At 40.3% G+C, this 21934-nt stretch overlaps 1 protein-coding gene and 2 pseudogenes across 3 annotated transcripts; all 3 read left to right on the forward strand.

Annotated features, from left to right (window-relative positions):
- The first annotated feature begins 34 nt into the window (after window positions 1–34).
- LOC146458174 (putative bifunctional amine oxidase DDB_G0291301) lies at window positions 35–7316 on the forward strand (annotated as a pseudogene). Its single transcript, XR_014858302.1, has 3 exons — window positions 35–169; window positions 320–1898; window positions 7194–7316. The product of XR_014858302.1 is annotated as a putative bifunctional amine oxidase DDB_G0291301 (transcript).
- Window positions 3281–20813, forward strand: LOC146458175 (uncharacterized). Of its 2 annotated transcripts, none has more exons than XM_085091114.1 (5): window positions 3281–3457; window positions 16833–17335; window positions 17442–17606; window positions 18670–18756; window positions 19362–20813. In XM_085091114.1, the coding sequence occupies exons 2-5, from the start codon at window positions 16846–16848 to the stop codon at window positions 20579–20581; spliced, it is 1962 nt and encodes a 653-aa protein (XP_084947240.1). In that variant the 5' UTR covers window positions 3281–3457; window positions 16833–16845; the 3' UTR covers window positions 20582–20813. The 2 variants fall into 2 exon arrangements, with proteins under 2 accessions (XP_084947240.1, XP_084947241.1); XM_085091115.1 differs by lacking the exon at window positions 3281–3457 and adding an exon at window positions 9158–9285.
- LOC146458176 (putative bifunctional amine oxidase DDB_G0291301) lies at window positions 6369–11942 on the forward strand (annotated as a pseudogene).
- Window positions 20814–21934: the final 1121 nt, after the last annotated feature.

Consider the following 21934-nt stretch of genomic DNA (forward strand, 5'->3'; position numbering starts at 1 on the left):
GGCCGGTGGCTACTCACTTATCGACCTGTCAAAATTAAACCAAAAGTATTCATGGCTTTTTGACTACAGTTCACATTACAAAGCTTCCTGCTATCGTTGCAGCAGTTTTGACTTCGTCATTCAAGCACAAGATCTTTACTACTTTGCTGTCTGACTGAAGTTACAACCGGTAAGAACATACAATAAGAAGTTGTGTTTTTTTTTGGCAGTCAAATGATTATTATGCGCAATTGAACTTCTCCTAACGTCTGAGACGTCAGTGACACCTTTGGCTCCTAACAACTAGGTCTTAGTATACTTTGCATCATTCCATTCACAGTTCATCCACAACAGAAATTTAGAGCATCAATATAAACGATCATGGCTGCGAGTTACTCTGAATTATACGACGTGATCGCGGTGGGAGGTGGCCCCATGGGATTATCCGCAGCATATCAGTGCGCTGTCAAAGAGGGAAAGAAAGTAATGGTCATCGAGAAGTATCAATTTAAAAACGAATATGGATCAAGTCCTGGGTTTAGTCGCCAATTTCGCATCTGCTACTCAGAGCGATATCTTTGCGAACTGGCTATCGAGTCAAGTAAAGAATGGGACAAACTCATGCAAGAGTTGGATGACAGCTCCCTTCTGGATAGAACAGGCTGCCTTTGGTTTGGCGATGCTACTGTCGAAAGCAGTGAGGGCAACATTGACAAGGCTGCAGAAAACCTCAAAGCGTTGGAAGTAGATGACTACAAATTGCTTGAAGGCAAAGAGGCAATTCAGAGCGATAAGCAATTTTCTTTCATTTCTGATGCGGTTAAGGACATCGATAATCCAAAAGCTCTGTATGTTGGTGATGGAGGCACCATTAATGTACCTGCAGTTATTGAAGGCCTTAAACACATGTTGAAATGTTCAGGTAAAGCTGAACTAGTTGAAAATGCTCCTGTCAAATGCATTGATTACAGTTGGGATGATGAGGTGAGAGTGTGGATCGATCAGCAGCCGCAGTGCATCCGCACCAAGAAAGTGATCCTGACGCCTGGCAGCTATGTTAACGACATCTTATCAGCTCTAACACCCACCTTCTCGGAGAGGATCAACCTCACCATCTATCTGTGGAGCTCCACATACTTCAACAGAAGCCCTTCTGCGCCTTCAGATTCAATGAATGAATGGCCCATCTAGTTCTTCTTTGGTCAACCGAAAGAGAACGACCTAAACCTGTACTACGGCTTCCCGAGCGAAAAGAGGCGGCCACATTACGCCAGAGTTGGTTCAGCATTCACATCAAGCAGGAGATTTGAGTTCAAGTTTGATCCTCCAGACGTAAGCGACAGGCCACTCGATCAAGACGCCCTAAACTTCACTAGTGGCTTTGTGAAGAAATCAATGCCTTCTCTTAGTTCCAAACTATTACCTGAAGAGCATTCAACATGCATTGCTGGCTTTGCTGAATCCAGTGATGCAGACGACGACGGTGTCGGTTTTGTTTTGGATTTTCTACCAGAAGCACGCAGCAATAACCGCATCGTCCTTTTTACAGGTGGATGGGGTATGAAGTTTGTGCCTGTGATTGGAAAGATCCTTGCAGATTTGGCGATTAAAGGGAAGACAGATTACAGCCAACTTATTGAGCCATGGAATATCAATCGTGGAGTTCTTGTCAAAGCAGTTGGCACCGCCATTATCATGGCTCAGCAATCGGAAAAACGTACCAGTTTGCAGCGAGCAGCTTTGTTTGAAAAGTAGGTTGGCCGGTAGGAGGGACAAAATAAGTAGTGAAATAGTAAAACTCTCCAAAATATCCAAGTGAAGAAACGTTTTGGTGGCAATCCAAAAGTGTCATTTTGGATTTTACTTCTATTTAGTTATATTTTAACTTCTCTGATATCATACAGTCGTTCTTCTTCTAAGTGAGTTGGCCCACCGTAGATGTCAAACAGTAAAACTTGCCAAACAAATCTAATTACGACATTAGTCATTGAAGAAACGTCATGCCTGTGATCAATGCAGGGTAGAGAGTGACATTTTGGATTTTATTTCCAATTACTTATGTGTTAACTTCTCTTATATCATACTGTCGTCAATTCTACGGTCTGAAAATAGAAATGTTCTCAGTGAACGTCGCGCCAATTGAAAATGAATCACAAAAACGCCAGGGGGGACATGATTTAGTATTTGTATTCTGAGAAATACCTGTGCTTCAGTCGCTTCAATTGTTTTGTAAATTATTCCTTAAAATTTCCCCGAATCTAGATAATGGTTATCTTTATTTTTCTAGTTAAGAAGGGCATTACGTAAAAGTTTTCAGCAGTTGCTGATTTTGTATTGTAAGAATGCACCTCTCAGTTAATTTTCCAATATACTTCACAATTAATTTATGCTTTCATGATAGCCCAAGTTGTCGTCGATGGATGAATGATGAAGCCCTATAACTCTGCGAGACATACAGACGCTTTTTCAAATCATGCAGAAACACCACACCACAAAGGGTTTTTTTAACGGAACGCTGATTTTTAAGGACACTTTTCTAATAGTAACTTTACAGTGCAAAATAATAGTCAGTGTAGTTCTTCCCGTTTAGTTTCGCTTTCCTGATATAGAAAATACAATATTTTGTAATCACATGAGTGTCATTCCAATCATAATTCATTGTTTTTTTTCACATTGTGCACATTATTTTGTTAATGATTGAGCTCTAGTTTTATTCTCTCTGGTATTTCATTCCTGACATAAATTTTTGGAAGAAGCGGAACACTTTTCAAAAACGTTTGGTGTTGTTGTATGACACATCTTATAAGCTTCATTCTTGAGGGTTCGTGATAGATGCGCACGTAAATGGTTCTAAAATGGCAAAGGTTCACTTTAAGGGCATGGCACCTACGGCGCAATTTGCGAATTACGCTTTGCATTATGCCAAGCGTCAGACTAAAATAAAAACAGACCCCACGACAAGCACATTAAGCACCCTGTTTTCTTTTGAACAGTTACCTTCTTCATTCAAGCAGAAGTCCTTTACAGCCATACTTTGAATATTATGTCAAGAGCTGTCTGGTTTTGAAGCCCAGGCTACAAGTCCACTAGTGCAGCTTTGAGCCTCATTTTGTTTAAAGTTTCTCGAATTTCCAGCTTGCTTGCACAAATAAAAAAAACTACGGGGTTACAGCCTTATTTTGTACGGAAAAGTTATCGGATTAATCGAAACAACGTTACATTGTTTGTTTTCTTGGCGGTTTCGTCTGGAATCTGATAACAAACTTAATTTAAGTTTGATAACAAATTTAGCTCTGAAAGCTTATTGGGACGCATTTGATTGGCGGCTACTCAATCATCGACCTGTCAAAATTAAACCAAAGTGTTCATGGCTTTTGACTTTCACATTAAAGCATTTTGCTTTCGTTGCCACAGTTTTGACTTCGTCATTCAAGCACAAGATCTTTAATACTTTGCTGTCTGACTGAAGGTACAACCGGTAAGAGCATAAAAGTAGATGTCTTGTTTCTTTTGGCAGTCAAATAACTATTCTTGGTATTAAAAGGCTAGGCACAATGTTACAACTGACACTTCAGGGAGGGGTCCTTGACGCTTGCACAGAAAAGTACCATTTAGTGTCTTAAACCCTGCCACGCTCTACTGTCGACTTGCCCGTGGTTCCGAAGATAACAGTCCATAACAGACTGTTTTCGAAGCAATGTGCAAGTAACTATGTCGGCATCAGCTGCAGCAAAGGTTAAAAATTCAGAAGCGTATTATTTTGAGTGCAAGGGTGTGATGGACGTAAAGGAACTTTTTAAGACGCCTGGTCTAATTCTAAGAAAGAACTTAACTTTTAGAGAAGACAAGCTGAGGGTCATAAACAAAGCATTCGTATTTCAACGCGAGTTTGATCAGCGACCTTGCTTTTTGAGCTGATCCAGTCATTGCATGGCGGAAGTTGTCTTGTAAATGTAGCTTGTAAGGAATGTACAAGAGAATTTCGGCCTCCAACAATGTTAATTATTTGATATTTGGAAAGGAGCTTTGAACTCCAACCTCCCATCCCTCTCTCCACCACCCGGCACTGTAAAAGTAACACTGTGTTTTCTGAAGCAAAGAGAAGCAATACGATAAATCGTTGGAAAAATAAATTTTAACTACTTCCAATCGAGTACTGAGCAGTAAACCGTATTCGTTATAAAGAGATTTTTGGTCAAGCATTTGGCCCCCTATTTAAGGAGTCGCATACGGATTCCTCTCTCCCTTCTCTTTGACCATTGCCTATGGTCAGAGCCTCAATGGACATATTCCTGACAGTAACACTGCTGTGCAGAATGATATTCCGCCCGTTTAGTTTAGCGTTCTTAAAATAGACTGCATTTTGTAATTAGGGGAGTGCCATTCTTAAATTAATTAATTCACCCTCTTTCATTTACATTCTGACGTGTTTGATTGATTGAGCTCTTATTCCCTCCAGTATTACATTTGAATCATTTTCTGGAGTAACAGCTTCTAAGAAATGAAGTAATTCTCAAAGACTTTGTACTGCAGTTGTATGACGCGTTTTATAAGCTTCATTCTTGAGCGTTCGTGATAGAAGCTTCCAAAAGCGTAAGGGCATGACCCCTATGACGGAATTTGCAGTTTACACTTTGTATTATGGCAAGTGTCTGATTAAAATAATAATGATACAACGAAAAACAAACGTCAAGCCAAGCCACTTAAGCAAATTGTTTTCCTTGTAACAATTACCTTGGTCATTCGAGTACAAGCTCTTTACAAAAAAAAAATTTGAATATTATGGCTGTCTGGTTTTGAAGCCAAGGCCGCCAGTGCGCTCTCATGCAACTTTGTGCCTCACCTTTTTCAAAGTTGCTCGAATTTCCTCAATCCCTGCAAAAATAAAACAGGATAAATAAGTAATAAAAAAACTACAGGGTTACAGTATTTTTTGACGGAAAAGTTATCGAAACGTACTACCGTGACTGATTGAGACACATTAATTTGTTTGCTTTTTGGGGTTTCATCTCGTGATAACAAACTTGATTCAAGTATCATAACACTAGTTTTCAAAGTCTGACAGCTAATTAGGGCGCATTTGATTGGTGGCTACTCACTTATCGACCTGTAAAAGTCAAACCAAAGTATTCATGGCTTTTTGACTTTTACCGATTAAAGCACCCTGCTTTCGTTGCGACAGTTTGGATTTCGTCATCCAAGCACAAGCTTTTTACTACCTTGCTGCCTGACGGAAGTTACAACCGGTAAGGACATACAAGTAGAAGTCTTGTTTCTATTGGCAGTCAAATAACTGTTCTTGGCATCAAAAGGCTGGGTATGTTAAATCTGATGCCGTCGGAGAGGTCCTTGAGGCTTACATAGAAAAGTACCATTTAGCATCTTAAACCCTGAAGCTCTACTATCGACTTGTCTGCGGGTCCGAAGACAAGTTCATACTGAACAGACTCTTTTCAAACAATGTTTTTCAATGTGCAAATAACTATATCAGCATCAGCTGCAGCAAGGGTTAAAAACTAAGAGGTATATTATTTTGAGCGCAAGGGTTTGGTGGACATGAAGAAATTTTTAAAGACACCTCGTTTAATTCTAAGGAAAAGTTAAGTTTTAGACATCAAAAGGCTGGGTATGTTAAATCTGATGCCGTCGGAGAGGGGTCCTTGAGGCTTGCAAAGAAAAGTACCATTTAGTGTCTTAAACCCTGAAGCTCTACTATCGACTTGTCTGCGGGTCCGAAGACAAGCTCATAACAGATTCTTTTCAAACAATGTTTTTCAATGTGCACTGAAAGAACTATGTCAGCATCAGCTGCAACAAGAGTTAAAAACTAAGAGGTATATTATTTTAAACGGAAGGATTTGGTGGACATAAAGAAACTTTTAAAGACACCTTGTCTAATTCTAAGGAAGAAGTTAAGTTTTAGACAAGAAAAACTGAAAGTCACAAACAACGCATTCGTGTTTGAAGGCAAGCTTGATCATCAGCGCCATCCTTGTTGATTGAATCCATTGATGTGCAGCTTTGTCCTCCAACCATTTTTTACACGCTATTTATTTTGCCAGTTCAGTGACTCGCCTTTTTTTTTTTTTTCGTTTTTCATATTTCTCAACGTTCCAAATATCTTCTAATACCTCAAATCCATCAATTCGTCTTCTGTTTTTGGTTCAACTACCGTCTCTGCACTTATCCCTATCCATGAGCTGGTTTCACAGGAGACTTTGATGTAGATGACTACGATTTGCTTGAAGGCAAAGAGGCAATTCAGAGCGATGAGCGGTTTTCTTTTATTTCTGACGCAGTTAAGGACATGGATAATCCAAAAGCTCTGTATGTTGGTGCGGGATGGGGGCACTATAAATGTACCTGCAGTTATTGAAGGCCTTTACAAGATGTTGAAATGTTCAGGTAAAGCTAAACAAGTTGAAAATGCTCCTGTCAAATGCACCGATTACAGTTTGCATGATGAGGTGAGAGTGTGGATCGATCAGCCGCCACAATGCATCCGCACCAAGAACGTGATCCTGACGCCTGGCAGCTATGTTAACGACGTCTTATTAGCCGTAACACCCACCTTCTCGGAGAGGATCAACCTCACCATCTCTCTGTGGAGCTCCACATACTTCAACAGAAGCCCTTCTACGCTCTCATATTCAATGAATAAATGGCCCATCTAGTTCTTCTTTGGTCAGCCGAAAGAGAACGACCTAAACTTATACTACTGTTTCCCGAGCGAAAAGAAGCGGCCCCATTACGCCAGAGTTGGTTCAGCATTTACATCAAGCGAGAGATTTGAATTCAAGTTTGATCCTCTAGACGTAAGCGACAGGCCACTCGATCAAGACGCCCTAAGCTTCACTAGTGGCTTTGTGAAGAAATCAATGCCTTCTCTTAGCTCCAAACTATTACCTGAAGAGCATTCAACATGCATTGCTGGCTTTGCTGAATCCAGTGGTACAGACGACGACAGTGTCGGTTTTGTTTTGGATTTTCTACCAGAAGCACGCAGCAATAACTGCATCGTCCTTTTTTCAGGTGGATGAGGTATGAAGTTTGTGCCTGTGATTAGAAAGATGCTTGCAGATTTGGCGATTAAAGGGCAGACAGATAACAGCCAACTCATTGAGCCATGGAATATCAGTCGTGGAGTTCTTGTCAAAGCAGGTGGCACCGCCATCATCATGGCTCAGCAATCGGTAAAACGTACCAGTTTGCAGCAAGCAGCTTTGTTTGAAAAGTGGGTTGGCCCGTAGGAAGAACAAAATAAGTAGTGAAATAGTAAAACTCTCCAAAATATCGAAATGAAGAAACGTTGTGGTTGCAATCCAAAAGTGCCATTTTGGGGTTGGCCCACCGTAGATGTCAAACAGTAAAACTTGCCAAACAAATCACTGCACGAAAAATTGGATTTGCTCTTTTTTTGATCCGTATCAAAGATGAGGTCAAATATAATAACATTTTTGACAACACATTTGAAGCACATCAAATATGTGACGCCTTTGCATATACCTTTGACTCGAATCAAAAGTGAGTTCAAATGTATTAACAACTTTGACCATACCTTTGACGCGCGTCAAATTTAAATCAAACAACTTTGACTCCGCCTATGACGCGCATCAAAGGTGGATCAAATATATGATATCTTTGATTCGAAACAAATTTGAATCCACCGTGAATCAAATGCGGCCTTTGTCACCTGTGATTCGAATCAAAGGTAATCAAAGGCGGCCTTTGACAGTCTTTAACCACACATTTGATGTGCGCAAAGGCGTTTTTTCGTGCAGTGAATGTAATTGCGATATTAGTCATTGAAGAAACGTCATGGCTGTGGTCAATGCAGGGTAGAGAGTGACATTTTGGATTTTATTTCCAATTACTTACATGTTTACTTCTCTTATATCATACCGTCGTCAATTCTACGGTCTGAAAATGGAAATGTTCTCAGTGAACGTAGTACCAATTGAAAATGAATCACAAAAACGCCAGGGGGGACATGATTTAGTATTTGTATTCTGAGAAATACGTGTGCTTCAGTCGTTTCAATTGTTTTGTAAATTATTCCTAAAATTTCCCCGAATCTTGATAATGGTGATCTTTGTGTTTCTCGTTAAGAAGGGCATTACGTAAAAGTTATCAGCAGTTGCTGATTTTGTATTGTAAGAATGCACCTCTCAGTTAATTTTCCAATATACTGCACATTTAATTTATGCTTTCATGATAGCCCAAGTTGTCGTCCATGGATGAATGATGGAGCCCTCTAACTCCGCGAGACATACAGACGCTTTTTCAAATCATGCAGAAACACCACACCACACGCCGATTTTTAAGGACACTTCTCTAATAGTAACAATACAGTGCAAAATAATAGTCAGTTTAGTTCTTCTTTTTTAGTTTCGCTTTCCTGATATAGAAAATACAGTATTTTGAAATCACAGGAGTGTCATTCCAAGCATAATTCACTGTATTTTTTCACTTTGTGCACATTATTTTGTTAATGATTGAGCTCTAGTCTTATTCTGTCTTGTACATATTACATTCCTGAGGTTTATTTTTAGAAGAAACAGAACACTTTTCAAAAACGCTTTGGTGTTGTTGTATGACACATCTTTTAAGCTTCATTCCTGAGCGTTCGTGATAGATGCGCACGTAAACGGTTCTTAACAAAGGTTTACAGTTAAGGGCATGGCACCTATGGCGCAATTTGCGAATTAACCTTTGCATTATGCCAAGCGTCAGAATAAAATAAAAACAGACGCCGCGCCAAGCACATTAAGCATCCTGTTTTCTTTGAAACAGTTTAACCTTCGTCATTTACTGAAGAGAAGTTCTTTACAGAACGTAATTTGAATACAGTATGTCAAGAGCTGTCTGGTTTTGAAGCCCAGGCTGGAAGTCCGCTAGTGCAGTTTTGAGCCTCATTTTGTTTAAAGTTGCTCGAATTTCCAGCTTGCTTGCACAAATAAAACAGGTTAAATAAGTAGTAACAAAACTACGGGGTTACAGCCTTATTTTGGACCGAAAAGTTATCGGATTAATCGAGACAACGTTACATTGTTTGTTTCCTTTGCGGTTTCATCTGGCATCTGATAACAAACTATATTAAACTGTCATAACAAATTTAGCTCTGAAAGCTTATTGGGACGCTTTGGATTAGCGGCTACTCAATCATAGATCTGTCAAACTCAAACCAAAGTATTCATGGCTTTTGACTTTCACATTAAAGCATTTTGCTTTCGTTGCGACAGTTTTGAATTCGTTATTCAAGCACAAGCTCTTTACTACCTTGCTACCTGACGGAAGTTACAACCGGTAAGGACATACAAGTAGAAGTCTTGTTTCTATTGGCGGTCAAATAACAGTTCTTGGCATCAAAAGGCTGGGTATGTTAAATCTGATGCAGTCGGAGAGGGGACCTTGAGGCTTGCATAGAAAAGTACCATTTAGTGTCTTAAACACTGAAGCTCTACTATCGACTTGTCTGCAGGTCCGAAGACAAGTTCATAACATACTCTTTCCAAACAATGTTTTTCAATGAGTAAATAACTGTGTCAGCATCAGCTGCAGCAAGGGTTCTTAAAACTAAGAGGTATATTATTTTGAGCGCAAGGATTTGGTGGACATGAAGAAACATTTAAAGACACCTCGTCTAATTCTAAGGAAGAAGTTAAGTTTTAGACAAGACAAACTGAAAGTCACAAACAACGCATTCGCGTTTGAAGGCAAGCTTGATCATCAGCGGCATCCTTGTTGATTGAATTCAGTCATTGTATGGCGGAAGTGTTTTTGCATCGCTAGCAGGCTATGTTCAAGCGAATTTCGGCTTCCAACAATGGTAATTATTTGATATTTTGAATGGGGGGTATTCCGTTAAGGACGGTTGTCACTTAGTGAACGAAATCATGAATGATATGCAGCTTTGCACTGCAACCATTTTTTACAGGCTTTTGCCAGTTCAGTGGCTCGCTTTTTTTCATATTTCTCAACGTTCCAAATATCTTCTAACACTCCAAATCCACCGATTCATCTTCTGTTACCGTCTCTGCACTTATCCCTATCCATGAGCTGGTTTCACAGGAAACTTTGATGAAGATGACTACGATTTGCTTGAAGGCAAAGAGGCAATTCAGAGCGATGAGCGGTTTTCTTTTATTTCTGACGCGGTTAAGGACATCGATAATCCAAAAGCTCTGTATGTTGGTGCGGGATGGGGGCACTATAAATGTACCTGCAGTTATTGAAGGCCTTTACAAGATGTTGAAATGTTCAGGTAAAGCTGAACTAGTTGAAATGCTCCTGTCAAATGCATTGATCACAGTTTGGATGATGAGGTGAGAGTGTGGATCGATCAGCAGCCGCAATGCATCCGCACCAAGAACGTGATCCTGACGCCTGGCAGCTATGTTAACGACATCTTATCAGCTCTAACACCCACCTTCTCGGAGAGGATCAACCTCACCATCTATCTGTGGAGCTCCACATACTTCAACAGAAGCCCTTCTGCGCCTTCAGATTCAATGAATGAATGGCCCATCTGGTTCTTCTTTGGTCAACCGAAAGAGAACGACCTAAACCTATACTACTGTTTCCCGAGCGAAAAGAAGCGGCCACATTACGCCAGAGTTGGTTCAGCATTCACATCAAGCAGGAGATTTGAGTTCAAGTTTGATCCTCCAGACGTAAGCGACAGGCCACTCGATCAAGACGCCCTAAGCTTCACTAGTGGCTTTGTGAAGAAATCAATGCCTTCTCTTAGCTCCAAACTATTACCTGAAGAGCATTCAACATGCATTGCTGCCTTTGCTGAATCCAGTGATACAGACGACGACGGTGTCGGTTTTGTTTTGGATTTTCTACCAGAAGCACGCAGCAATAACCGCATCGTCCTTTTACAGGTGGATGGGGTATGAAGTTTGTGCCTGTTATTGGAAAGATGCTTGCAGATTTCGCGATGAAAGGGGCGACAGATAACAGCCAACTCATTGAGCCATGGAATATCAGTCGTGGAGTTCTTGTCAAAGCAGGTGGCACCGCCATCATTATGGCTCAGCAATCGGTAAAACGTATCAGTTTGCAGCGAGCAGCTTTGTTTAAAAAGTGGGTTGTTCCACCGTACTGTCAGACCGTAAAACGTGCCAAACAAATCCAATTGCGAAATTAGTCATTGAAGAAACGTCGTGGCTGTGATCGATGAGGATAGAGAGTGACATTTTGGATTTTATTTCCAATAATTACTTATATGTTAACTTTTCTTATATCATACCGTCGTTCTACTGTCTGAAAATGGAAATGTTCTTAATGAACGTCGCACCAATTGAAAATGAATCCGACATAAACGCCAGGGGGAACATGATGTAGTATTTGTATGCTGAGTATTACCTGTGCTTCAGTCGTTTCAATTGTTTGGTAAATTATTCCTTAAAATTTCCCCGAATCTAGATAGTGGTGATCATTGTGTTTCTAGTTAAGAAGGGCATTACGTAAAAGTTATCAGCAGTTGCTGATTTTGTATTGTAAGAATGCAATTCTCTCAGTTAATTTTCCAATATACTTTTAAGGACACTTTTCTAATAGTAACACGACAGTCAAGTGTAGTTCCTCCCGTTTTGTTTCGCTTTCCTGACATAGAAGATATAGTATTTGTAATCACAATTCATAATTCGTTGTATTTTTTCACATTGTGCACATTATTTTGTTAATGATTAAACTCTAGTCTTATTCTCTCTGGTATTTCATTCCTGACCTAAAATTTAGAAGAAACGGAACACTTTTCAAAAACGTTTTGGTGTTGTTGTATGACACATCTTATAAGCTTTATTCTTGAGCGTTCGTGATAGATGCGCACGTAAATGGTTCTAAAATGGCAAAGGTTCACTTTAAGGGCATGGCACCTATGGCGCAATTTGCGAATTACGCTTTGCATTATGCCAAGCGTCAGACTAAAATAAAAACAGACCTCACGCCAAGCACATTAAGCATCCTGTTTTCTTTGCAACAGTTACCTTCGTCATTCAAGCAGAATTTCTTTACAGAGCATAATTTGAAGGGTATCTGTAAAACGCGGACCGGATGGCTGCGGATGGCGGATGCGGATGGCGGATGCGGATGGCGGATGGCGGATGGCGGATGGGAAAATGCGGATGGAAAAATGCGGATGACAAAATAAAATAAAAAAATGAAAAAAATGAAATAAAATAGAAGGTATAAATATATAAATAGACAGACTAACAGGAAGAAAAAAATTGAATGGAAAATAACAACAACAATAAACAAAGGACTAACGTTACCCGAAAAAAACCGCCAGTAAACAAAGAATGGCGCTGGGACTTAAAGATACCACTAAACCAATCATCAATTTGCTTTTAGTCGGTAGTCTTCATAAGACGACGTGTTAATACTCCTTGCGTTTCGTTCGTTGAATCGCTTTCTTTGCTTCCCGGTTTTTCACTTGTATTTCTTCTATTAAACATGGCATAATGGGGTTGACAGGCCTACGCCGAGACTCTCATGTGCGTGTTTAGCCTAAATAAGAGTTTTGCCCTCACGGGTTATGTCTTCCAAAGAACACCCTTTTCTCTATGAAAAGAGCGGTGCTCCCGGTAAAATTTTCTTTTAGCGCTGGATTTTCTTCTTATTAAATGCCATCTATGATTTGGAGGATTTGCGCGATAGACACTGAACAAAGCCATGTGTTTAACTGTCGCATGTGTTGTAATTGATCTCAAAGGTCACTTTGACCTCTTGTTGTTACGTTTCCGTTTATAATTTAGCGACTGTCGTTCTTTTGCCGTTTGTGGCATTTAGTTTAGGCTTGGTATGGCTCATTTCAGTGCGTCTGGTGACAGTATAGCCTCTCTTTTTATCGTTGTAAGGATAGGATTTGAACCGTGTAATCACTATACATTATCTTGCAGCTTTTGTCAGATTGCCGGGCCCGGCTATTTGCTTTTGTTGCAAGATGCTGTGCTTCTTATCACGGTTATTTGTCCCTTGATCCGTTCTCAAATCCTATCCTTACAACGATAAAAAGAGAGGCTATACTGTCACCAGACGCACTGAAATGAGCCATACCAAGCCTAAACTAAATGCCACAAACGGCATAAGAACGACAGTCGCTAAATTATAAACGGAAACGTAACAACAAGAGGTCAAAATGACCTTTGAGATCAATTACAACACATGCGACAGTTAAACACATGGCTTTGTTCAGTGTCTATCGCGCGAATCCTCCAAATCATAGATGGCATTTAATAAGAAGAAAATCAAGCGCTAAAAGAAAATTTTACCGGGAGCACCGCTCTTTTCATAGAGAAAAGGGTGGTCTTTGAGGGCAAAACTCTTATTTAGGTTAAACACGCACATGAGAGTCGCGTAGGCCTGTCAACCCCATTATGCCTTGTTAATCTGTCTATTTATATATTTATACCTTCTATTTTATTTCATTTTTTCATTTTTTTCATTTTTTTATTTTATTTTGTCATCCGCATTTTTCCATCCGCATTTTCCCATCCGCCATCCGCCATCCGCATCCGCCATCCGCATCCGCCATCCGCAGCCATCCGGTCCGCGTTTTACAGATACCCTAATTTGAATATTATGCCAAGAGCTGTCTGGTTTTGAAGCCCAGGCTGGAAGTCTGCTAGTGCAGCTTTGAGCCTCATTTTGTTTAAAGTTGCTCGAATTTCCAGCTTGCCTACACAAATAAAGCAGGTTAAATAAGAAGTAACAAAACTACGGGGTTACAGTCTTATTTTTGGACCGAAAAGTTATCGGATTAATCGAGACAACGTTACATTGTTTGTTTCCTTTGCGGTTTCATCTGGCATCTGATAACAAACTTAATTAAACTGTCATAACAAATTTAGCTCTGAAAGCTTATTGGGACGCATTTGATTGGCGGCTACTCAATCATCGACCTGTCAAACTCAAACCAAAGTATTCATGGCTTTTGACTTTCACATTGAAGCATTTTGCTTTCGTTGCGCCCGGGTCGTTGCGACAGTTTTTAATTCCATTATTCAAGCACAAGATCTTTAATACTTTGTTGTCTGACTGAAGTTACAACCGGAAAGAACATACAAGTAGAAATCTTGTTTCTTATGGCAGTCAAATAACTGTTCTTGGTATCAAAAGGCTGGGCACAGTGTTACAACTGACAGTCCAGGGAGGGCTCCTTGACGTTTGCATAGAAAAGTACCATTTAGTGTCTTAAACCCTGGAGCTCTACTATCGACTTGCCCGTGGTTCCGAAGATAACAGTCCATAACAGACTGTTTTCGAAGCAATGTGCAAATAACTATGTCGGCATCAGCTGCAACAAACGTTAAAAATTCAGAGGTATATTATTTTGAGCGCAAGGGTGTGATGGACGTAAAGGAACTTTTTAAGACGCCTGGTCTAATTCTAAGGAAGAAGTTAACTTTTAGAGAAGACAAGCTGAGGGTCATAAACAAAGCATTCGTGTTCCAACGCGAGTTTGATCAGCGACCTTCCTTGTTGGGCTGATCCAGTCATTGCATGGCGGAAGTTGTCTTGCAAATGTAGCTAGTAAGGAATGTTCAAGTGAATTTCGGCCTCCAACAATGTTAATTATTTGATATTTGAAAAGGGGCTGAACTCCAACATCCCATCCCTCTCCCCTCCACCACTGTAAAACTGTGTTTTCTGAAACGAAGAAAAGAAATACGATAAATCTTTGGAAAATTAATTTCAACTGCTTCCAATCGAGTAGCGGTAAACCGTATTCGTAATAAAGAGATTTTTGGTCAAACTTTTGGCCTCCTATTTAGGGAGTCGCATACGGATTCCTCTATTCCTTCCCTTTGACCGTTCCCTATGGTCAGCGTCTCAATGGACACATTAATTCCTGACAATAACACTGCTGTGCTGAATGATATTCCGCCCGTTTAGTTTAACGTTCTTTAATCTGATAGACATCATTTTGTAATTAGGGGAGTGCCATTCTTAAATTAATTAATTTACCTCTATTTCATTAACTGATTCTGACGTGTTTGATTGATTGAGCTCTTATTCCCTCTCGTATTCCATCTGAATCATTTTCTGGAGTAAAAGTTTCTAAGAAATGAAGTAATTCTCAGACTTTGTACTGCAGTTGTATGACGCGTTTTATAAGCTTCATTCTTGAGCGTTCGTGATAGAAGCTTCCAAAAGCGTAAGGGCATGACACCTATGACGCAATTTGCGGTTTACACTTTGTATTTATGGCAAGTGTCTGATTAAAACTACTCATAGTTTTCACTTGAGCTGCCCCCGCTTTTGAAGATCTGTTTAACACCTGTATATGGTTTTTACTGGATATAAATACTGTGCATACGAATGTTAAAAAAGAAACGTTTGAATATTTATTGAAGTTAACATCCATGTAACTGGGTAGCATATTTCTCTGTAAATTTGACATTGAAATCTATTACAGTCATGCAGTTTTGTTTTGTGAATCAGCAACGTATTGTATGTATAATTATGTGAACTCGTGGTTTGAAAGGCTGCTAAAGATGCAGAAGATGGCGAAACGTGATTTCGTGGTTGCAAGACCTTGACACTCTGCTAGAAGATGGCAAAACGCGAACTCGTGGTTGAAATGCTGCTAAATGATGGCGAAATGCGAACTTGTGGTTGCAAGACCTTGAAACACTGCTAGAAAGAAGTCGAAATGCTGCTAGAGGACGACGAAATGCAAACTCTTCCTCACAAGACCATCAAGCGCTGCTCGAAGACCTCGTGGTTGCAGAATGACAGCTACCCGACAGCACCTTGCGCGCTTGCTGAAATATTACCCGAGACCACCGTGCGCGCCTAGTTTGATCAAATCGAGATTTTTTTTCGCATACTAACAAATTTACTTACAGTACTTACTTTCTTACATTTTGAAATTCCTTATCCGATACACGTGGGGAATCCTAGGGTGCCTCCTCGGGTTTTGGCCTCTGGGCCAAAACCCTGCGGGGGCAATAATAGTGCTATAACGAAAACAAACGCCAAGCCAAGCCACTTAAGCAAATTGTTTTCCTTGTAACAATTACCTTGGTTATTCAAACAGAATCTTTCACAAAAAAAAATTTGAATATTATGGCTGTCCGGTTTTGAAGCCAAGGCCGCCAGTCTTTGTGCCTCACCTTTTTCAAAGTTGCTCGAATTTCCACAATCCTTGCAAAAATAAAACAGGATAAATAAGTAATGAAAATACTACAGGGTTACAGTCGTTTGTGGGAAAAGTTTCGAAACGTAATATTGTGACTGATTGAGACAACATTAATTTGTTTGCTTTTTGGGGTTTCATCTCGCCCAATGACATCAAATCAAAGTATTCATGGCTTTTGACTTTCACATTAAAGCATTCTGTTTTGACTTCATCATCATTCTTCATCTGACTGAAGGTCATTGGTAAAAACATACAAGTCAGTCGTGTTTCTTTTGGCAGTCAAATAACTGTTCTTGGCTTTTTCTACACGGCATCCATGGAAAGCAGTTTTTATTTTTTTAAGATTGTTATTTTTTTATTGTAGTAAGGAAGATAGGTAGCCAGTTGATTATCATAAATTGACTGATGGAAATACCTTGTATAAGTAAAGTTATCATATCGTATTATAATAAGAATTGTAAACAATGTTGCTACTACTATGACTCCCGGCTTTTCTCTGTACAAGACAAGACACAACAAATCTTGACAAGAGATATTGAGATTTTTACTTTTCTGGTTAAAATTGGTTTACGATTAACAATTTTTACGGCTAACGTTTAAAGTTTTCCAATTTTACACTTCACGGCTAAATCTTTACCCTGTTTTAAGGCTAATGGTTAACCCCATTGAGATCCTAACAGAATCTCTTTGATATCTACAGCTGAGAATTCACGATGACGACAAAAACAGATCAGGATGCCGCTAAGCGATTGGGTAGGGGTTTGCTAAAGAACGAACCAAACTGGATTACTGGAGATCTAGGGAACTATCCGGATGATGCAAAGAAAAGCCTACACCATACAATGTATGCAGCTGCCAAAGAAGGTCAAAAGATCGATGAGATCAAAAAGGCTAAGATTAAAGAAGAGCAAGAACCTGTTCAACAAAGCGACCTTTTAAAACCACTGTTGATGGATATTGCTACAGGAGGCCTAAATTACGCTTTCCAAAAAGGTAGCGGGCAGTGCCCTAAGCTGTATTCAAGGACGCAAAAGCCGAAGACAGTGATTGTGGTTGGAGCCGGAATGGCAGGGCTAGTGGCTGCATTTGAGTTGGCGCAAGTTGGACACGACGTGATAGTATTAGAGAGCCAGACGCGAGTAGGTGGCAGAGTTTACACCCTCGGGGAAAAAGATGGTTTTGCAAAGGGACTCCACGGTGAGGGTAAGTATAATAGTCGATTGAGGGAGACGTGATTTTATTTGCCTATGAACTATCCTCATTGGTTGATTTCGTAACCCTTTTGCATTTCTATTCATTTCATTTGCAGCTGGTGCCATGAGGCTACCGTGTTCCCCTGATGCGGACACCAAGACCCATTTCCTGACAGATTTTTATGCTACGAAGCGGTTCAAGCTACCCTTGGCACGTTTTGCCAACTACAGTGAGAAGGCTTATCTCAAGTTTTATAACGAAAAGGCTGTTCGTATAGAAGGTGAGCTTTATAGTGAAAGGTAAAGTCTGCATATGAGCCAAGGGGGCCCCATCAGACCGAAAGGTATCCCGGTTTCTGTAGCGTGAAGCGACTGAGAGTATTTCTAACCCTCTCCCCCCCCCCCCCCCCCACCTGGGTGGGATGCTGGTCCATCGCAAGTGTTAATTACCCTCAGCATTAAGTTCGCCGGAAACCATTATACACCTGGGTAAAGAAAGGCACTGAGAGAGTAGTGTCTTTATGACAAGTAAATAAAATCTACTAATTAATGTTCCAATGTCAAACGTCTTCCCGCGAAGTCGGATGTAGCCCTCCTTAGCTTGAGGGGTAGCCCTGTTTTGTCAGCAAGTTTATCTCTTTAAGAGTGAAATCGAGTTTTAGAATTTGGGGCTGATAAACTGAAGTGTAGTGGCCTGGCCTTACAACACGTCGCTTACTTACAGCTAACCTTAGGTAAATTATGTAAAGGTAATTCCCAATTCGTGTATTCAACAGAATACAGCTGTCCATGGTAGTTGCAAGCTTCGGTTTTAGATGCACCATTAGTGTATTCTAGAGCCACAGGAAGTTAAACCACTCCCAAAATGCGTTTTCCTTGCTTTTGACACACAACGGAATCGCGTAAAATTGCACAGCCCCAGGAAGGGCAAAAAAAAGGTGTGAAATATGAAATAGAATTTAACTGTATAACGAAAACGCTGGTACTATAGAAAGTAAGCTTTATGACACATATATAAAATCTACTCGTTAATGCTCCAACGTCAAATGTCTTTCCTCCAAGTCGGATGTGACCCTTCCAAGCCCTGCATCCAGATAGCCCTATATTTAAGCAAGTTTATCTCTCTGAGAGTGAAACTGAGTTTTAGAATTTGGGGCTTGATGAACTGAACAACTGACTGAAGTACAACGGTCTGCAATGGCCATACCTTTCAACACGACGCTGACTTGTACATTTTTTACGCGATACAGCTAAATTTACACCATTTAGTAGGTATATAGTGAAAAACTGTTATATTTTGGAATGAAATGCTCTGGCGTAATTTCCAATTCGTGTATTTAACAGATTGGAATCAAAAACATTTGGATGACCTTTGGCCTGGATGGGATGCTACCCTAAAAAAGAATGGAGTGGAAGACGTCACAAGTATCGGTAAGTTTTAAAAAGCGCTGCAGATGTCTATAGTAGTTGCAAATTTCAGTTTTGAGATGCACCATTAGTGTATTCTAGAGGCACAGGAAGATAAACCACTCCTAAAACAAGTTTACCTTGCTTTTGACACACAACGGAATCCCGTAAAATTGCACAGCCCCAGGAAGGGCAAAAAGAAGGTGTGAAATATAAAATAGAATTTAAGGAGTAAAAAGTGTTTAAAACCAATCAGGGTAGTTAATGTGATAAGCCGGAAACCGTCCGAATGTATGATTGAAAATACGAGTTTTAATTGCCTTTGTTCGGCACCAAAATGCGCTGCATTCAAAACAATTAAAAGAGAAAGATGAGGTTATGGAAGAAAAAACCACGTGATGTCCTTAGAACAGGCGAATTTATATAACAGCTGCAACATTATCTATTGGACTGAAAATCGCGATCGACTTCTTTCTTTATCCTTTTTGTTCGATACAACTGCAAACAAGAGACGATGATCTACATCGCATTCTCATGCTGCAAAATACCTTTGTTAGTTCTAAAGCATTTTGAATTAGCTTTGTCCAGATGGTATTTCTGACTATAACTTCATCTTTATCTAATTGCAGATGAATATTATAATCGCACCACTCAGGTAGTGACAGACCAGCTGATTGCCTTGCTTCACGATTCTGACATTACACCATGTCAAGCCTGGGATAAGTGGATTAATGTCTGGAGTCAGTTTCCACTCGATGGCTTCCTGCAAAGTACCTACGAAGCAGTCATGACAAAAGTCAAGAAAAATGTTCAAAAAGAAAAACAAACCTTGAATAGCCAGGCTTGTTTGACAAACCTTGAAGAGCTCAAGAAGTACCTTCCCTGGCCTGAAGCTGCCATCACTGCCTACTCTGTCTTTTCCTACACACAGCAGCTTGATCAAAGCCTTGTGCAATACCTCCGAGAACAACTGGGACAGTGGTGGTCACCAGACATGCACCGCATCGAAGGTGGCATGTTTTTGTTGCCAGAAGCCTTCACCAAAAAAGACAACGGAGGCTGGAATCCTGAAGTGTTCCTTCACGATAAAATTCACTTCAACCGTACAGTCAAAGAGATTATCTACAAATTTCATGAAGATGATCCTGATAAAAATCACGTGAAGGTAAAAGGCTATTTCAGCAACAGCAGACAACCTTTCCATTTCGGAGGAGATGCTGTCATCGTCGCATCTCCAATCAACATTCTTAGGCAGATCAAGTACACACCCCGCGATGAAAAAACCGAGCCCCCCCCAAAGAAATTCCACAAGGCCATAGAGGACATCTTTACCGGTCCAGCAACCAAACTATTCATACAGACTAAGACCAGATTCTGGGAGGATGAGGGCATTTATGGAGGCTTCTCAAAAACAAATCTTCCAATCGGGCAGCTCCATTATCCAACCAACGTCGAAGGAGAGCACCCTGGAGAAAAAGGCATCCTGTTGGTTTACACGTGGAAGACGGAAGCCTTACTCTTTGGCTCCCTTGATCCTGCCACTGCTTTACACGAGGCAGTAGAGGAAATAGCCACAATCCACCCACAGATCAAAAACCAGGTTGAAACGGGAGCCGTCTGCGCATGGTACAACCATCCAACCGCTCAAGGAGCCTATACCCTGCTCAAACCCAACCAGTACCTAAACGTGCGCTACATGATGGAACCTATGGCTAACATCTTTTTTGCTGGTGAAGGCCTCTCGTTTGCTGCAGGATGGATTCAGGGGGCCTTGGAGTCTGGTCTACGAGCAGCGTACCAGTTTTACATTCGCAACGAGGGTGGATGGCACAAACCGGAAGAGAAATGACTTCGCTGAACACTTCCACTCGATAATAGACTTGATAATAGATAATCAGTTTAAACTAAAGTGGAAATTGAATATTTTTTATAGTTTAAATGTGTTTTTGCTGAGCTCAACACAAATATTGAAAAGTCTTTAGTTGTAAGGTAGAAAAAAAAGAAATGAGTTGTTTTCTTTTCAAAGGTTTGTAAGTGAGAAAACAAAATCGATTACACTTGGCTACAGCGGTTAAACCTAAGTGGTGTTTTTTCGTTTTTGTAGGGCCTTAATAAGGTGCACTGATAGCTAAGAACGACCAAAATTTTAATCGATAACCTCAAAATATGAAAAATTTGAACTCGCGTTATGCCACTCCCCTTTTTCTTCAGTTTAGCGTCGTCCAACAGACCCAACTTTTTCAAAATTGAAAATTTTGCAAAATTAATACAGATTAAATAACGGCTTTTCTTACAGCGGAATATTTTTTTCCATGTTTTCATTTGATTTTTACCACCACGTGGATCTTGTCTTTTTTCGACCTCCATTGCCGCCATGTTGATTTTGTGACCACGTCATTGTTTCCAGGCTCCACGGCGACGGTGCTGGGTTGCTGGGCCTCCGAGTTCCATACCACTCCTGATTTTTATGTTTGGGCCTCATTATAATTAAAAATCATACCGACCGACCCTAAATCAGTTAACGCATTTGACGCTAAACGTAAAAAAGGGGGATGGGTAAGACGTTAAAAAAGGTTAATCGAGTTAGTTGACTGTAAAAGCTTTTTCTTTTTAAAACAGAGCATCAGTCTTCTGGAACTCAACCCAAACCAGTCAACTGCACACATCACAAAGCTGCATCTCACTGTAGGACATTTTATCATGGTAGAAACATGATGTCATGATGCCAATCACTACAAATTGAAACAAATATTACTTTTAATATTACTTGGGTGTACTCTAGACAAGCAGAACTTTACTTGGCAGTCGGTTTTAGATGAAAAAGAAAAGTAAAATAGTGAAGTGTTGTAAATAGCTGAACTAGAGTAGTCGACGCTGCTTCAATAATAAAAAAAAATTGATCGTAGTAGTATGAGTTGTCAATTTTCATAGTCTAAATAGATTTTGAACTTCCGAGGGGTTCAGGGAGGAGGGCTTTAAAAACCGGGAAATTGCGGAGGGCTGGGGAGGGGGGGTCATTAAAACCCTCTGGGTTTTTGGTTCTGGAAATGGGGGGTTAAAATAAAAAAAAACCCTTCCGTGGGGGGAGTATGGATATTTTCTGGAACTGCTCATTTTGCGACTGCAGAAAATGCTCAACGCGCAGAAAAAACTTGATTAGCCAGCAACACAGCAAAGAATCCCCTAAACAAGGTTTCCAGCT

Source organism: Pavona decussata, unplaced genomic scaffold, assembly GCF_977016875.1.
Source record: "Pavona decussata unplaced genomic scaffold, jaPavDecu1.1 SCAFFOLD_234, whole genome shotgun sequence".
Classification (NCBI taxonomy): Eukaryota; Metazoa; Cnidaria; class Anthozoa; order Scleractinia; family Agariciidae; genus Pavona; species Pavona decussata.

What these genes read in the sequence shown, in the direction of transcription:
- LOC146458175 (XM_085091114.1), top strand. Translation starts at nt 16,846, where the DNA reads ATGACGACAAAAACAGATCAGGATGCCGCTAAGCGATTGGGTAGGGGT. An exon ending in AAAGGCTGTTCGTATAGAAG is followed by an intron (nt 17,607 to 18,669) that starts GTGAGCTTTATA and finishes TGTATTTAACAG; the next exon opens with ATTGGAATCAAAAACATTTG. An exon ending in GGAAGACGTCACAAGTATCG is followed by an intron (nt 18,757 to 19,361) that starts GTAAGTTTTAAA and finishes ATCTAATTGCAG; the next exon opens with ATGAATATTATAATCGCACC.